This window comes from Anopheles bellator, chromosome 2, assembly GCF_943735745.2.
Source record: "Anopheles bellator chromosome 2, idAnoBellAS_SP24_06.2, whole genome shotgun sequence".
NCBI lineage: Eukaryota > Metazoa > Arthropoda > Insecta > Diptera > Culicidae > Anopheles > Anopheles bellator.
Window position 1 is genome coordinate 74,268,538 of NC_071286.1, and position 18,723 is coordinate 74,287,260.

Here is an 18,723-nt window from a genome sequence, read left to right on the forward strand (position 1 = left end):
CCCGGGACGATCGCGTCCGGCGCCGCGGCTTGCACTGGGTTGCTTGGTGCCGTTAATTCAAGAAGCCAGGCGAATCCGGGCTTTGTTAAATTAAAACAAACAAACCATGAGGCCGCATGAACAGCGTGAGTGAACGCCGCGCGATCGCAGGAGAAAGCATCGCGATCGAAGAAAAGGGTTCATGCGCGTGCCTTGGATCTTCTTGGGTGCTACCCCACCACGCCAGAGCAGCCGAGCAGGCCAGCTCCTCGGCGAACGACGCCCGCGCACGGCTCCTCAGTTCATCGCCAGCACTCGATCGGGACGCTCGACGCCGATCGGTCCGTTTTCTTGCGAATCGCGTCGCGTGAAAGTTGTCCGTTTCGCCCAGGCGATCGTGCGTGCGTGCTCGTCTCTCTCTCTCTCTCTCTCTCTCTCTCTCTCTCTCTCTCTCTCGCTCGCTGTCTTCGGTACGGAATCACTGAACCCGAACCCGAACCTGTGGCCAGGCGGTGGGGGTCACGCACATCAACCCGGACCCGTTGCGGTTGGCAGAGCAACTTATCTGGCCGCCGCAGCAGAAAGTGAAATTGCCTGCCCAGCGTCCATCACCACATGGGGCCTGCGGTCTGTGGGAACACCCTGTGGGCTGCTTCGTAGAGCCCCCTCCCCACCCGGTGCAGAACGTGAACGTGAAACGGGGTGGGAAAGGCGAAGACGAAGAAACGTTCTCATCGTCGAAAGGTCGATCCTCCGGATCCCGGGACGGCCCTGTTCGGACCCGGGGGGACCACCATGAGCCCGCGGTGGTGTGAGTGATTGCTTTTCCCAGCCGCATCCCTCCCCAAACCCACCAACCACCCCGCCCCGGGTGGGTTCATTGTCTTGCGGTCAGAGTGCTCAAGTTCCCGGTGATCGTTAAGTGACTCGGTGGATCGCACGGAAAGGGACCTCACCGTGTCCCGCGGCTAATGAGTCAGCGAACGAAAGGCAGCGGAGTGATCGTGCCACGGTTTTTGTGCAATTCATTCACTTCCTTCCGGAACCGGAAGCGCGGAACCGAGTGGCGACCCCGTTGCGCGAAAAGTGATGTTGCGCAACGCGTTACGCTGAAAGATCGGCTGGCGCCAGGAACGGTGGAGGTGTCGGAGGTGCTGGTGGTGGTGGTGGTGGTGGGAAAAGTTTTCGGCCATCACGCCAACGCCGCACGCGACACGCGCAAAACGTGGATTGTGTAAAACGGCTGGCTTCCGGTGAAGAAAGTGAGGCTTTTCGGTAGCCAATTTTTGGCGGCGATCGGGGACCGGACCATGTTGCCGGAGGTGGTTCCGAACGGGGAACGCGTGTTACGCTAACGTGGCACCGCCGTCGCCGCCGCTTGGATTATTTTCCCAAATCCGTTCCACACCGGTTGCCACCGGTTGCCACCTGCGTGTGTGAAGTGATTCATTTTGTAATATCGAAGAAAGGTGTCCCCAGGGGGAAAGAAAAACGAAGCAAAATGTGTACGCGATCGAAGAAAGTGCCGGGCGGCCCCGGGACACGAAAGCCTCGGGCGCTTGGGAGTGGGCCCGCGGGTGTGATGGCGATGTGGCCGTTGCTGGTGGTGGTGATGGTGGTCGGGTTGGCCGGGGCACAGAGTGGACCGTCGCCTCAGCAGGAACAGGATATACTGCTACTCGATGCGCTCGGCAAGCGCCAAACGTTCAACGGGGAAGACTTTGGTCAAAACTCCATCATCGAGCTGCTGGGCAGAAGTAGGTCTTTGGGGTGACTTTTACCCAAATCTTTATAAAAAAGGCCAGTGGATTGATGTTTCTCAAAAGAATAATCATAGCTCCAACCCTCAACATCAACATATGTGCATCCCTGGGAAATCCTAGCGAGTTGAGAAAATCTGTTGGATAATTGACAGTAACTCACGGACGCTACAAAGCATGTTAATGAAACGGGCAAACAAACAAACATACAAACATACAAACAGGCATTCAATATTATTGCTAATTAATTAATTATTATTGCTAATTAAATAATTGCTCAATATTATTGCTAAGATTTTGTGTTAATTCATGCGGTTTTATAATAGTATTTTTTTACTCATTTAATTTATTTTTATGAAGTATTTGTTTAACAGTTACTGTCATTACGCATCTAACGCAGTATAACTTTTTAAGTTAAAGTGCTTTAAAGTTAAAGTTGAAACACAAAAAGAGCTTGCAGAATTGTTAGAAGTTGACCTCACGACAGTTTCCAAACGCCTGAGGGCCATGGGAATGATTATGAAAATGTCTCATGGGTTCCGCAAGAAATGCAAAACAGAGACATTGAAAGAAGGAAAAGTAAAGGGTTCTTGTTCAATATATTACAGAAATATTAGGAAAATCCTAAATGCAAAAAGGCCTGGGTACAGCACCAGGCTGTACTTCCACGTACATTGCAATCAAAGCGAAATATTCTCTGCACAAAGACTATGCAGTGCATATGGTGGGATATGAAAGGATTGGTGCACTATGAACTAAAACGTAATGAAATTATTGATGGACAACGCTTTGGCAACAATTGATGTGTTTGAAGCAATCGATGACCATAAAACGACCAAAATGGTATAAAAGACATAGTAATCTGATTTTACAACATGACAACGCTCAATCCCAAAACCGGTCAAAAGGTATCTCGAAAATTTCGGATGGGACCGGACCCGTTTTATATTCACCAGATCACCAGATATTTGCTCATTCGGACTGCTACTTGTTCCGTTGCATGAATAACGATTTGACAGCACAGTGGTTCGCTTCCTATGAAAATATTGAAAAATAGATATCTGATTGCTGTAAAAACCGCATGAACTAATTTAAATACAGAATAGTTTCAAAATATATAGTAGTTCTATGTGACAGTTGACAAACATCAAACTGGAACGCGTTAACTTATCAGCGTCAAATGGTCGATGTGTTTGGATCAATAGCTGAGCCTTCTATCGTCGTTGTAGGCCGATCAGTAGGCCTTGCCCAAAATTGCCTAGCAGCCTTTGGGAGACTTACGTCCTTACTAGTGCAAGGATTTCCGAATCCGAAGAAGAGGATTCCGTCATAGCTTATCCTTATCCTAACGTAACTGATTTTAGAAAACCAGATTCGTTTCTCCTGACATGACAACTAATCAACAATTCGTACAAATATCCATTCTTCAAGTACCATTATCTGCATCTCTCAAGTATCATTCTGTTTCTCTTTCCATTTAATCATCCTTTGAATCGAAACCTTCCGCCACAATCGATTAAATGCCGATCGTTTAATTGCCCCTCTTTCAGTGATCCCCCAGACGTGCCGCCACAAGGGCCGCAAGTTCGAGTGCGGCCTCTCGCTGTCCTGCGTGCTGGGCGGCGGCAAACCGCTCGATCTCTGCTCGGGCGGCATGATCTGGTCGTGCTGCATCGATCGCGAGTTCGTGCCGGAGAACGACCCCGAGCAGGGCGCCGTACACAATGCCAGTAAGTATGATCGCTCCATGTAATCGCGACCCGAACTGTCAACCTATCCGTCCATCGGTCCGTCGGGGTCCGAACAATGTGACGTGCGCAGACCGCAGTCACCCGGGACAGGCAGGATCACTGTGCACCGGGATGACTTCCTGAAACACTTGGCCGGTCGGTGCGCGCTTTCTCGCCGGGGCGACGGAAGGACGTTTCACGATGATTACCGGTGCGGAACCTTTCACTTTCGTTCGGACCGGGGCCCCCGGTTGGCCACACCAAATTGGCACCCACCTTAGCTTGACGGTCGGCCGAAGTAGCTTTCAAAACCCCCCTTTCGGCAACGTGCATCTGTCACAACGTGGCCCGTGTCACGAACAATGCGCCGCGTGGTGTGAGGCCGCGCGTACACGCATTGTTCACTCGGTTCGCGTCGTGATTCTTTCTTTTTTGCTCCCATCCATTTCCCACTGACAAGAGCATCGCGAGTTTGCCGCATATGCGAAGGAAGCCCCATACGCCATACGCGGGAGACGGCGAAAAGTCGGTGAAAAAGAAAGTATTTTCTCGGCCAACCGTGCGCGCGTCCTTTGTTCTTTGTTGCCAAATCGCAAACGTGAACCGATGGAACTTGGCCTTGTGCGGCGCAAAAGTAACACATTTGATGAGCAACCCGCACTTCCGATACAATTTACTCTTTCGGTCTGCCACGAACATTATCATCATTATCTGCGCTACAAGATCTCGCAGCCCAGCCGTGGCCCAATGAAGGAGCCATGTCGAGCCTTCCCACCCGAGGCCCCCACGAGGCTTCCCTTTCCGGTTTTCACGGCCTGCACCAGAGACGATATTGATCTGTGTTGATTTCTGTAACGGTGTGCGGCGTGACAACGACCGCTCTATCAACCGCTCTATCGCGTTCGGTTCGTGCTATCTCTCACCAGTAATTGATTTCCAGCCCGTGGACAGCTAGAAACCCGTTCGATGATTGTGCAATGAGTGCCATCAGTAATGTCGGCCATTTTCAATTGCTCGGGGAACACGCTCGACGGTAATGCGTATGCGTGCGTAAGAGTGATCTCATCAATTAAGGCCACCACGCTCCAGTTCCGACCAGCCGAAAAAAGGGGCAACACCACATTGCGCCAGACCCTTCGATGGCCGATAAATGATTGAGTGCGGGCGCCCTTGAGAGCCCCTCGGGTAATGAAATTCGGCAACCGTCTGCAGCTTGCGTTGTTAACGCTTCGTTTAATTGCCGCATCGAAACCTCTCGCCATAACTCTTCACCCTTAACGGCAGCGACACCGGAGCTCGGAGCAAAAGACGGAGCTCCGATTTAAAAAGGGAAATGAAAACACAAACTGCGCGGTGACGAAAGGCTGACGCGATGGCGTTAGCGAGCAAAAAGCGAAACAAAAGTCACAGCAAAACACAAAAGCCCAGCAGCAACAATAACTCATCGAAAGGGAAACTCGAGGTGTGACGTTTTATCGTCCGCGAGGCACCTCCGTCCTGGCTGGCTGGCTGGCTGGCAGACGGATTGACAACCTGCAGGGTGACAGTGCGTAACGGCAACACGCGGCCATTGTCAGTCAGCGTGGCCTGGCCCATCGACACAATTATCGGTGGCGGGGTTGCAGAAAAAACGGAGCACAACGTGGCGTGAACAATGTCCGCGCTCCGGTTCAGACGTGCGCGTCTTTCACGCGCGTAATTGACGGCCAAGATTGAGACAGGCCGCCGTCAGGGGGGACCCGTTACGAGGTGGTGAATAAAGAGGTGACGAAAATTAACTTGCCCCGTTTTTTGTGAGCTCATCGCCGTGGTCTACCGGGCATCCGGGCGCAGGGATCCGAGGATCAGAAGGATTAATCTTTCTTCTTCCGTTCATCGCATGCGCCATTCTCTCTCTCTCTCCCTCTTTCTTTCTTTCACGTAGGTGACATTATAAATCTGTTCGGGTTCTATCCGCCGGCCTCATCATCGTCATCCTCATCCTCATCATCATCATCATCATCCTCATCATCATCGTCCTCGTCGTCGTCGACGCAGCACCAAACCCGTCCGCAGACGACGCAAACGTCACTGTTTTCCAGCAATAATTTTAACGTACAGCCCCAACCGGTGTTCAGCCATCACCCGCAGCACCACCACAGCCCGCAGGCCACCAACCCACCGCCACCGCCGGAGTGGGGCTTCGACGGGAACCAGCTCGGAAACGGGGGTCTAGTGTCACCGTTTTCCCCGCCGAAGCCACCGACCCGACCGCAGCCGCCACTACTCTTCGGAACCGAGTCACCGGCCGATCACACGGCGGACCATCGCCCGTACGGTGCCGGGGACCGACCGTACAGTTTCGGACCCCGGCCGACCACCACTCTGTACGGGCAGCAGCGGCCACCACCGCAGTCCACCGCACTGTTCGGGGGTTATCCTGGCGGCCTGGCGCAGGAAGACGATGGATACGGCGTCGAAAACGGTACCCGCTGGCGCACCCCTTTCGTTGTTGGCTTCCGGTTCCGGTTGTGCTGTCTATCGCTTCACCTTCTGCACGGCTCTGCACCCCAACACTACTTCCACTTCCGGTGCACTTTCTTTCACCTTCACCCCGTGCGCCTCTCTGTAGTCCTGTCGCTTCGTAGTCCGAGTGATTCACCAACCACAGCCTTCGCAATGGCCTTCACCTTCATGGCTAGCGATCACGCAACGATCACGAAAACCCGGGAGCTGCAGCCATTACTGAAGCGCCTCTTCCTTTCTTCTCTCTCGCTCGCTCCATCGCAGGTTGCGGGGAGCTGTACACCCGGACGAACCGGATCGTCGGGGGCCACTCGAGCGGGTTCGGGACGCATCCGTGGCAGGCGGCTCTCATCAAGTCGGGCTTCCTGACGAAAAAGCTGAGCTGCGGTGGAGCCCTCATCTCGAATCGCTGGGTCGTGACGGCGGCTCACTGTGTGGCGACGTGAGTCACTCCGATCGGAAGCGACTCCCCCGGGGGCAACTAACCGAGCTAACGATTCGCTTCCATTCCAGGACCCCGAACAGCAACCTCAAGGTACGGCTCGGGGAGTGGGACGTGCGGGATCAGGAGGAACGGCTGACGCACGAGGAGTACTCGATCGAGCGGAAGGAGGTCCATCCGAACTACTCACCGAGTGACTTCCGGAACGACATCGCACTGGTAACTGGATGACGCGCGGGACGCGAGATGATGACACGGATTAAACTGAGATCCTTTCCTCCATCACTCCGTAGGTCAAACTGGATCGCAAAGTCGTCTTCCGGCAGCACATCCTGCCGGTGTGTTTGCCACCGAAAACCGTGAAGCTGGTGGGCAAAATGGCGACCGTCGCAGGCTGGGGTCGAACGCGGCACGGCCAGAGCACGGTACCGTCCGTGCTGCAGGAGGTGGACGTGGAGGTGATACCGAACGAGCGGTGCCAGCGGTGGTTCCGGGCGGCGGGACGGCGTGAAACGATCCACGATGTGTTTCTGTGCGCCGGCTACAAGGAGGGTGGCCGGGACAGCTGCCAGGGTGACTCGGGGGGGCCGCTGACCCTGTCGATCGATGGCCGCAAGACGCTGATCGGGCTGGTGTCTTGGGGCATCGGGTGCGGCCGGGAGCACCTGCCGGGGGTCTACACCAACATCCAGAAGTTCGTCCCGTGGGTCGAGAAGGTGATGGGGAAGGAGTACTGAGCCCGGGCCCGGCCTCAGGTGGTAGATGCTAAAGGGCGAGAGAGATACTAGCGGTTAAGCTGTTAGGTGGTAAGCGAGCAGGACCTAGTAATTTATTGGTAAATTATTTTAAAGCGCTCGGGCGAGTCCCTGGCGTTGGCGAAGGCCACAGGCCTGAAAGCGGTGCCCGTTTTCCAGACACTAACGTTTATCAATAAAACTGTGAACATCGCACAACAGGAATGATGAAAATCGCTAAATGTGTGTCCTTTTTCTTTTGCTCAGTAAAAAAAAAGGATTTTGTTCTGTTTATTTGAACGATTTCGGCCTAAAACCCTTTTCGCAAATCAGAGATTGATACTCGTGCGCCTAAATGTATGCATTTTGCTGTATACCTAACATTCTAGATCGGTTGAAATATTTCATCTGGGTTTCAAACTGGGCTGCTGTCCGTTGGCAATCACACTTAATACAATAGAAAATACGTTCAAAATAGAATAAATCGAAAGAAAGTCGGAAAAATCACTCAGTTTTTGCCCTTCTGAGAGTTGAACAAAGTATAAACCGACCACCGGGAAGCAAATAACTTCACAAAAAAACCTTTCAAATAAGACAGATCATTTTCCGATCCACGCATCGAGCCGCTCACACATGCGTCGCACGTGGCGCACAAGAACGCATCTCATGTTTCTCGCTCTCCGGTTTTGCGGCATCTCTGGGCATCCGTCGCCCCCCCCCCCCCCCCTTTCGCGTCGGATGATGTTGTCGTTGTCGTCGTCGTCGTTGCCGTTGTCTGCGGGGAAAATTGATAGCACTGCCTATGTATGACTGACGTTGACGTTGATGATCGTTTTAAGGTCGTTCAACTAATATGCGGTGCAGATTGCGTGCGTTGCTGCGATTATGTTCGCCTCGTTGCAGTGTGGCAAAAGCGCAATCTTATAGATCGTTCGCACGATCACTCCTACAGGCCACGTGTTGGTTTTTATTCCGATTCGTACTATTTTTAGAGAAAGAATTCTTCCATCAGGATCACGACAGAGATTCAACTTTCTAGCCCGGTTCACCCTGCCATTCATCATTTGGAATCGACGCATCTTTTTGCCGCTGCATCTCGATTAGAACCCGGTTTTTAATGGAACAATTGCGAATGCTTCTTCGTGAAATTGTCTGTGTGGCTTGGTCACCGCTTTCCCCTGTCCTGTCGTTTGATGGTAGCTCGTGGTAAGAGAGAAAAAGATTGTTTCAATAAGCTGAGGGCGGAGCGAAGCAGATGAGTCGATAGGCATGCGTAACACTTATTCATTTTTCCACATTTTATAGGCTCCGATAGCGGGCTCCATTGACCCTCCGGTGGGCTTCGATTGGGAGGTTCCGTTGAAGGCGAACTCAAACAGGGTGGGATCTGTGGGATCACAAGGCAGAATAATTGCATCGATTTTGCCGGTAGCTTAATTTCTTTGCTGAGTGATATTTTGTAACACAATGCGCCCAACTTGTTTCACTATCATTCGGCCCTCCAATGTGGGCCACATGGGCTCGTTAAGACACTATTCGAATCGTTCACCCGGGGCAAGCAATAAATGTGAGCCGAGTTTGATTGGAGTCAATCGCGATAGGGAGCACTTAAGCCGGTGCTTCCTTATCGGTTCCTAGAGCGCGTTAAAAGGTGTTCCCCACCGCCAGCCGGCCAGCCGGCCAGCCAGCCGGCTAATTGCGCCGAACTGGCCTACATGCATGGGCCATCCGTCAACCACCCCTATTTAAATCTCCGCCCTCGGAAACCTGATTTTTGAAGGATGAAAAATAAATCGTCGAAGAACAGTTATCAACCGAGAGCCACGGAACGAGTTTCTGGCCGGGCACTTTTCCAACCCGATCCCGATGGGCGGGTTGCACAAGCCGCACAAGAGCCATTCAAGAGCCAGCTTCAGTTCGCTTCTCGATCGCCGCATCCCGGTGCGGGAATTCGTCAGGCGCGGGAGATCATCTTGCATCATTTGTTTCACCCAGCCCCGGTCTGGCTGGCCCGGTTCGCTGTCCCGGCTGCGGTGGCCCGCCTGCGTTAATTAGGCTGCGGCTCTGGGCCGATCCGGGGGCAAAAAGAGGGTCGCAAAACCTGATGCCAAAGAATGCAAGCGCTACTCGCCACGGCCGTCGCAGGCCGTTGCAGGCTCCGTGTTCTGCCGTGCACTCTCGGGGCACTCTCCTCTATCTCGACTCCCTTTTTCCGATTTTCACTACTCTATTCTCTGTCTATTCGATCGCCCCGCCGCCAGCATCCAGCAGGCTCCATCGCTCGCTTAGATCGGGCACATACACTTTGGCCTACCGGGGAAGGGTTTTTAAGGCCAACCCTCCCTGTGGCCAGCATTGCGCACATTTCGCACCGCTTGCTAATGCTTCGAAAGTGTTCCTCCGTGTACTTTCCCTTTGCGGGCCGCGGCGTGTCGAGGGGGTCGCAAAACGGGTCGCATACCAGGCGGGATGCCCGTTCCCGTGGGATACGGTCCCGGTGCACGATCCGGGCCGGGATCGGGTAAATAGAACAATTGAAAGCCAGCATCGTGCCCGGCCCACGGCGGTGCTCCACATTCGCACCGACGGCGGAAGGAAACCCACTGGCACATGAAATTGGCACCACGCGATGTGAAAAGAAATATTTAAATTATCGTTCCGTTGTGCACGGTAACGACCGGATAACGAATCGATCGGAAAAGGAAACAATATCGAACAGTTTAGCTTAATTATGTAAGCCGCCGAGATGCACCACCGATGATCGTTCGCACAAACCGTATCAAATGACTCACGGTGGCATCAAGCGACGAACCCGGCGCGCGCCCGCACCAAGTTCCTTCAGGGCGCACCATCTGAGCTTTGACCGCCGGCGGCTGCAGTGCAGAAACAGGCACAGAACCACAAAAAAAACAGCGGACAACAGATATCACAAAGTACACAAAACAAAAAGACACGCCGAGAAGAAAAGCCGCTGACGCTCCGGCGGAAGAAGCGTCGCGAGAGAGAGAGGCCCCGATATGGTTGCGAACCGTGCGAGAGCGAGAGCGGGACCGCAAAAGGGTGCAAAAGAAGAAGCTCCAACACCGCACCAACACATGGCCAGCATAGGAAAAAAAAAAAACTGTTTCCGTCCCATCCCGAGCGGTGGCATCTCGCTCTCTGTCGCTCTGTGATGGTTGTTGGCATCCCTTTCTGGCGACCAAGACGCAGGCTAAGAATATCGGTCCATTAGCCTGGCGCAACATACTTTCGGACCCTGGGCCGAAGCACTTGCGCACACCGCGAGGCGCACCACGCACACACCGATCCGATACGGTGGGTTTGCTGGCTCGCTCTGGCACGGGTGGCCAGTGGATCGCGCCAGTCCCCTACCACTACACCGTTAGCGACGCGAACGTGTGTCAGGTTGCTGCGGGACACACCGCCACCGAGCCAACCCGATCGCAGCCGATCTCGGCGATCGCGACGGCAACGGCAACGTTTGACCGCCGCGGAGTCAGTCAGTATAAATCTAACGTCTTCAGTGTCAAGGTCTTGCTCTCTCTCTCTCCGTCTCTGTGTGCTGTGTGCTCGAAGCGACTCCGCAGACTCCGCCGGTCCCCCTCCGAGGGGACTCTAGCCCTTGTCCTTGCGATCGCCGCCACGATCGGAACTCCCGAAGGGACCAACCAACCAGCAGCAGCAGCAGGATCGCCGGTAATTGTGCTAACTTTTGGGAGAAAGAGTTGCCGCGCGTGTGGAATAGAACCTTGCTCGAAGCTCGGAGAAGGCCTAACACCCCGACCAAGACCAAGAGTGGTGGTCAAGTGAAAGTCTCGGCCCTCGCGAGTAGCATTAGCAGCGCAGCGAACGCACCCTGCGGGAACCCTTTCGAAGCGAATGCAGCGATATCGGAGAGCCAATCCCAAATGTAAGTCGGTTCCCGTCCCGTGGCCCGGAATGTGGTGCGTCCAGTTTTGCCGTCCGTGCCTTTCGCGGTCATGCCCGCGGGGCTCCCGAGGGAGCCGCAGACCCCACCGGGGCCAGTGTGTGAGGCCTTCATCATAACTGTGAATTTTGATTGGAAGCGAAACGCGTCCTCTGCCTGACTGCAGTCATATCTGCGGCCGACGAGCCCACGGAATAAGACATCATTCCGGACCGAGTGCCACGCAAACAAGTTCTCCAACCCGATGCTCCCGACTTTCCTTCACGAGCTGGCCTTTCTTTTTCGGCGTTCGCAAACTCCGCTTAATTATGAACCCCTGCACCGAATTGCACAATGACTCCTGGGAATGCTGCTCCTGGTGTACAGTACCGGTGGGAAAAATAGACCACGATCGGGGTATCGCTTCGTATCAAGTCGCTCGGAATTTCCGGGCTGCAAGAACGTAAACCTGTTCCGGTGTTTTTCTTTTTCGTTTGTTTCGTCTGTGTTTTGGTTCCCAGTCCAGGGGGCACTCCAAGCCCGTCCGGGACCATTAATCAATAAATAAAGAGCGAGCCGATGGCAATCAATGTCTTCATTGCGAGCTGCGAGGTCCATCAAAATTGTGGCGTTCGAAGCCGGAAAATTGAACGACTCATCGTTTCCAATTGGACCGGCACATACACGCGAGCGGGTTTCTTGGAACAGGCTGGAGTCCGCGCTTTTTGGCAAGCTAAGGTTCCCAACCCATTAGTGTTCCCGGGAGTCTCGCGGAAGTCACGTGACAGGGGCAGAGTCAGAACCATAATTGAGTCAATGATCACCCGTTTGTGATATCAATTTCGTTTCGACAACCTCTCCCGATCTCGCTCTCTCTCTTTACACAGCACAATGGTATGTTGATGTTTGGTCCGGTGTCGGCTTTCGGGCCGCCACTCGGTGTTTATTGTTCCGTTCATTGTTGTTGCAGCTGCACTGCAACCGGAGCCGGGTTACATAAACTTAAACACGTAGCAAGTCTGACTCGATAGCATTGACCTCGGCCGATGCTGCCGATCGATCGATCGATCGCTGACAGAGGCGGCGGCGGACGAAGAAAGGTGCCTGGATAAAAGGCGAAGAAAAGAAGGGCACAAACCTGTTCCTCGAGAAACCCGACCGCTCGCGGGATGGACTCACGGGACGCAACCGATGCGCGCGTCATTGTTGTAACGCGCAGCATCGACCAGCATATCGGTCCGATGACCTGGACGCGCCCGTCCGTCTACCGCCAGGATGCTGTGGGTGCGAGAACTTTGGCTTCCCTTCCAATCCACGGCCCGGTACACAGCTTCACACTTCTAGGCGGCCACTTTCTCCACGACCGGACCAGAGACGCTTTTTGTGAAAGTTTTTGCGCATTGAAAACGAAATCGAAACGTCAGATCGACCACGACAAAGGCCGGCCCTCCGGGCTTTGCTTTCTTTGCCCCGGGAGTGGGAGAAGGCCGCGGCCGCGGCGGGGACAAACACAAAAACCCCGGACCGAGCTCACCCTGGCCCTGGCCTCACTTGTTTGCGTTGCCGGTTAACCTATTTTTTAGAAAGTGGCACCGGGAGTGGGCCACCCGAACTCCGGGAACTCCCCTCCGCTGCCGGGCATCGAACACGTTGCGCGGGTTGGCAAAGAGAGAGAGAGAGAGAGAGAGAGAGAGAGAGCTACGGCGCTTGTAGCGGGAGCGATCGGAGGATGCTGGCGCCTTTGCGTCGTCACGCGCGGTATTCGAAGGTCTCCTCGAAGCGTCGGCCGGGAAGTAGGCCACCGCCGACGGCCGCTCAGCAGGTCAGCAGGAGCCGGAGGACCTCTAAAACCGCTCTCGTTCAGCGGGAGCCATTGTGCAACCGCTGCCACCGTATCCCGAGTGTTTTGGGGACTTTTCGGTCGGGCGGAAACCGTTTTGGCGAAAAAGCGGGGTTTGAGTTTCGAAAGTGCACGAGTCACTACGGAGATGACCTGTGCGGCCCGCATAAGATCGCTCTTTCTCTCTCCGGTGGGTGATAAGCGCGTTCAGTTCTTCATCTTTCCACTCTGCATACGACCGAACGCAGAGCCAGCAGCCGCACGCGCGGCGCAGGGGATTCGAAACGAGGAAATGAGATTCCCGTATTGAGGTTATGTGAGCTTAGTCATGTGCGCGCCTTTCCTTTCCGTCGATCGCCACCGTATATGAGGTCATGCGCGCTTTCTCCGCGAAGGTTTCCGGAGGCCCGCATTGGCCAGCCAGCCAGCCGGGGACAGTGTCACCAGCCGGGTGGTACCGAGTCCAGTCCACATATACACACGCAGTATGCTGATTGCGGTCCTACGCCGTTCGCTCGAAACAGCTGTGGGCCGTCAGCAGCGAGTGTGTGGAGAAATGGTGGAGCCTCGAGGTGCCTTCGGTGAGGACGAACTTCAAGGTGAACCCTTTCTAAGTGCCATGATTTGCATCTTCCGACCGATGTGTTTGATACTGTCCGAGGCACACAATAATCCGGCCGGGTCCGGAGAGTTATTCGAGAGGCGAGAGCCTTTTGGGGGGGTTTATTTTCGAAACGAAATCCTTCGCTGGCTTTCTCCCTAGAACTCGGGAATTTCTGGGAAACGTTCTTCCCGAAGAGCCTCCAATTCACGTCCACTTAACGCATTGGGAGCCGGACGGACCCACCTTGGCCAGTAAGAACCTGTTCCAGAGATTCGTTCTGTTTGCGGTGCCGGTTCCCGTCCGTCCGTGCGCCGCTAGTTAACCGTATCGGGCCATCAATCTGGATTAGGTACCGCGTTTGGAAAGTTCTTAATTTTTAAAATTGCGCCTCACGCCTCACGCCGGCCCCGACCCGGTGAAAGGCGGGTGGAAAAGAAAGTACCTCCCCCCCCGGCAGAGAGAACTGCGTCGGAGAGAATGGCCACGGATTGATTTTCAATTAAATCCCGTTACGCGCATAACAGTTTATTATGCTTGCGTTCTGCTGCTCCCGGGCGTCTCGCGTCGCTGGCCCCGTGGCGCTCTGTAAGTAAATGTTTGCAGCTCACGCCCCGCCACCCCGACGCCAATTTCCCCGCGGCCGTCTGGCCGTTATTTGGCTGGAGCCTTCCTGGTCTTTTTTTTGCCCACACTCTCCACGCTTCATCGTTTTATAATTATAAATTCCAACACTTCCGCCACCTTCTGCCTTCACGGAGCTAGAGGCCAGCCAGTCAAACAGGCCGTTTAACGCAGTTCTGGGCACACAGCTGGTGCTGGTGGAGCGAATTTCTTCCTGCTCGACGCTCCCCGGAGTGCATCGGCTTTCGTGGTTTCGCTAACGGAATGTCTCATAATACATGAAGCCGGGCGCGGTGCGGTGTGTGAGGTTCTGGATAAGTGGCCGCGCCTGTTAACGAGTCTGCGGACGGTAACGCGATCTCTGCGTAGCCATCGAGCGATTTGCGCGAGGTGTAGCTTAGAACATCTTCGCAGCACCGGCACCGAATTTGCCACAGCCAGTCGGTTAACCGTTGGTGCGATCGAGAAGAGGCAAAAAAGGTTGGCACTCGGAACAGGCCACTGCTTGGTAGAGCCCGATTGAGTTTGGAGCACTTCGTTGGATTAAAAAATTCCAAAGACTCCACATCAAGAGGAGGATCGATCGATACTCGCTGTGGTAAGCCTGAAAGCAGGGAGCATCAGGCGCGGAAAAAATGCCACTTTATGACCCATCTTGCGTGATCGATCAATCTTAGCAGGGAAACAACCTGGAACCGGAGAAAACAACATTAATTCCCTCAACCAAAAATTCGATCTCCTTTCAGACTCTCTCCGGAAGTAAACAACTCCCCAAAGTAGGGCTGCACTACCACCACCACCATAACGGTTCCGGGTCGGATTGTTGCGGCTGACCACCAGCACTTCAGACCGCACTCGGTCTGGACTCGGTTGAAAGTTCGCGTGTTCGCCCGCATTGAAGTCACTGGAGGGCGCGTTCTGGAGCTGCACCCGGAAAATAACCGGGCCAGTGAGAAGCTAAATTACGCTCCCTTCCTCTCTCTCTCTCCATACACTCTTACACGGTCCGGACCTCGATCGACCGTCGTGGAAACGCTTGGCACGGGACGGCTGGTTGGAAAATCAACCCGCAGCAAACCTCACGCACTGCACTAACGGTCACCCGGGGGAGGCCACCCCAAGAGAGCCGGTTCCCTGCCGGTTCAAAGCAGCAGGGAGAGAGAGTCCCGCGAAACGCATTAAAACGCAAGAATTATCGTCATTTCCTCAAACAACAACGGCGGCGACGACGACACAGTAACAGTAACGGAAAACACAGAGAAGAAAACAAAAACACTCTTCCGCCCTCGGCCTAGTGTTGTTTGTGTGTGCACAAAGTGCGTGTATGTGTGCGTTGGGTGGAACCAAAAATCGTAGAGGAAAACCCCCCGGGGGCCCCTGAGTTTCGCGCCGAAGCGGCGCGCGAAAGTGATCCGATCGAGATCGAGTGTCGACTGCCGAAGAACCTTAGCCGCGGTTTCCATGGTGATCGCCTTCGGTTCCCCGTTTCGTGGTGTTGGTGTGTGATGCGCGTGTGTTGGAGTGTGCCTGGTTGTGGCCACGGCGAGAGAGCGATCGTTTGTGCCCACCGAGGCCAGTGCTAGCCGAGGTGCCCGTGCGTAGGTCGGGCCCGATAGCAGTCCGTCGTTGGTCCGTGCGCTTTCCCGGTGGCAGTGGTTCCCGGTTCCCGGCAGTGAATTCCCCAGTGCGTGCAGTGTCCGAGAACCCGAGAACAAGACCCGCCAGTCCGAGTGAGTGGAGTGAGTGGATTGTGATTCCGAATTCGGTCGGTTATTGATGGGGCAATCGCATGACAGCCGTGTTACCGTGCTGCTACTTCCGGCCGGGATCTAACGGAGCATAAGCCGTGCGCCACTGCGCTCTGTGAAGACCCGAACGCCTCGAACGCCTGACGAATACGCCATCCCCACGAGCACTCGCAGCACGAGTAAGACATCGGCTAAATCCGCGGAAAGACGTCAAGGTAAGCATCGTTCCGGGGATCGTGGTCCGGGCTAATTTTAAAATCGCGCCGGGTCACAAAGTTCAAAGCCTAACACTCTGCCAATCGCCCCCCCCAGGGGGGCAAGGCTGTTCGGATGGGAGTCCAGCATATTAGTGCCGCGCTGTTTCAGTGGCGATCATTAGAATGATCGTGTGAACTCCGAGATGAGCTGCTGATGAGGCCACTTTATTGCCCACCGGTCAGTCCGAAAAAAAAAATTCGTGTCTCCGGTTCCGTGAGGTGTAGGATTAGGATAGAGGTCGATTCCACACGGTGTCAGGTGTGCCACGGAGTTCTAAAAATATTTAATTGGCCGACCCGCGGCCACTCCCGGTTGGTCCAGAAAAAGGGTGAATCGATCAAGAACGAGAAGCACCATCGTGAGGATCGTGCCGTCCCGGGGGGTCCCCTATCATTAAACAGTCAGTCAATCAATCAGCACAACCCGGCCGCAGCCGGCTCTCTTCCGGTTTTAATGGCAGTTGTGGTTCTTTTTTTATGCATTACTCTCATTATCCATTGTGGCGGCGGCCGGCGGCGGCCAATCGGATCTGTCGTGCCGCCACCGCAGAAGGCTTCGTACGTTTTACATAACATTCTCATCGTGACCGTCGCCTTGAATCGGACACCCGGCTGAGCCCGACTGCAACGACATAATGGGCGAACGGACAAACAATGTGGAACCTGAGCGTATCCTTTCCGCGTGCTTCCGGTTCCGACGAGCATTCTACAAGGTTGACGTCACGGATGCTCACCATCGAAAAGGACATTCGTTGTCGTGTGTCCCTCGGACTGATTCATCGCGTACTCGAGATTATGGCATCATCGGTGCGTCAACATCTTTCTGGTTCGTTATGCAACCGGAGTTTCCATTTCACACGCAGCGGCCCGTGACACGGCCCGTGATTGGGATGCATGGTGCTCATTACCCACTGCTCAACGGGGTGGCCATCGGACCGTGAAACCGATTGACAGACGAGCCAGGAGTGCGATAAGGAAGCTTTCTAATCACACCGCCCGCAATGCCCGCAATGTACGAATGCTATTAGGCGATGAAAGTGAACTCAGGAGCTCGAAAGTGACATTAAGCAGTCAAATTCAAAAGCATAACGGAGCTCTCCAACGATTTATGTTGCTCCTCATCACACTAGTGTTAGTGTATCCACTTCGGGTTCGAATCGAATTGAGAGTTGGCGGTTACAGTTCCCTCAGGATCGGATCGGTCCGGTAACGGGAAGATAGCGCGCCGTTAACACACTTTCAGCTGGGCGCGCCATGTGCGAAGTGGAAATGAGATTTATTACCTTTCCTTTTCTTCGCACTTCGATTTTCGCCATTAATGAGGAGTCGGCCGGCTGGAGTCCAGTTAGGTCCGACTGCCGCCTGTCAATCGCCCGTGGCCCGTTTGCACGTTTGCTCCACTTTTCACGAACCGGAACGGTTCGACTTCACTCGATCCACCGTTGCATCCCGATGCAGCACTGCTCCACTCGAAGGTTTGGAATGCAAATTTGACATGTCTCCGTGTGTATCGCGTGTGCCCCTTCCGCTGGCCGATGGAATCGGCTGATTAATCGTTTTGAGGTCGCCTCCACACCGCCACCAAACATAAATAATGCTGCCCCTCGAGAGAGCGCACGGTTACAATAGGAATCAGCCAGCCACAATTTGTTGGCCGTCTCAAGAGAGATTACAGGCGATCAGAAGTGCATGATAGCATCATGCACCTCGACAGCCGCGATCGATTGCTTCCGACCGCTACGCAGACCCGATCTCGATGATCTCATTCCAATCGGGAACCCCTTGGCCCGAGATTGGAACAATGATGCGCGTGGTCACCGCGACATGCAAACGATTCCCCGCGGATCGACGGATAATTGTGAGATTAATTAGCTTCCAGCGACCGGAAACGGATAGGGACGGCCGATGGCCGAGCCGAGGGGCAGGGGCAAGCACGAGCTTTCTTTTCCGGCCCCGTCGGCCAGGGAACCGTTAATAACTGATCCAGGGGGGCGTAATTATGATACAGAGCGGCGCACGGCGCCTTCCCGATCCGATGCCATTCCAATGTCACCAAGGGGGAGATAGAAAACAGAGCGAGCGCGCACGGGCGCGAGAGAGAGAGATAGATAGATAGAGGAAGAATAAAAAAAAGAGTAAGTGGACAACGCAGTGCCGCTGCTGCTGAAATCTGCCGGATTCTTCAGCGACACGGAACCGGTTTCGCTGATTGCGGTGAAATAATAAATTATCACATCGAATTGGGTCAAAGCTCCGTCTGGTTGGGATCGGAGGAGGGGATCGCGGGCAACGGAGGACATCGATCGGACGCGACGATCATCTCTGCAGTGGGTTGGCTCCTCGGGGCGGAGTCGCCTCGGAGTCTCAGAATTAAGGTCTCCTAATGAGTCGAGCCGAGTGGTCAGCTTCAGTGGGCTGCGCGGTATGTGATCGGATCCCGGCCACGCCTGATGCTGTGGCTTCGATGGCCTTTAATTAGGGTTAGTGAGCAAATTTTCGACTCCATTAAAATTGGAAGCCCGGCACCGGGTGAGTGCTATTTACCGTTACGGTGCTGCGGGCTGGTCTGTTGGGTTAGTCGATCGCCAGCGACGGG

General features: G+C 54.4%; 1 protein-coding gene across 1 annotated transcript in view; it reads left to right on the forward strand.

Moving 5' to 3' along the window:
- LOC131208037 (transmembrane protease serine 9) overlaps nt 1-7,240 on the forward strand; it is an 11,514-nt gene extending 4,274 nt beyond the window's left edge. The window contains exons 5-9 of the mRNA XM_058200679.1: nt 1,546-1,736; nt 3,290-3,469; nt 6,239-6,416; nt 6,488-6,635; nt 6,710-7,240. Coding sequence (XP_058056662.1) covers nt 1,546-1,736; nt 3,290-3,469; nt 6,239-6,416; nt 6,488-6,635; nt 6,710-7,153 — 1,141 coding nt within the window. The 3' untranslated portion in view covers nt 7,154-7,240. The remainder of the gene's footprint in view (nt 1-1,545; nt 1,737-3,289; nt 3,470-6,238; nt 6,417-6,487; nt 6,636-6,709) is intronic.
- The last annotated feature ends 11,483 nt before the right edge of the window (nt 7,241-18,723 follow it).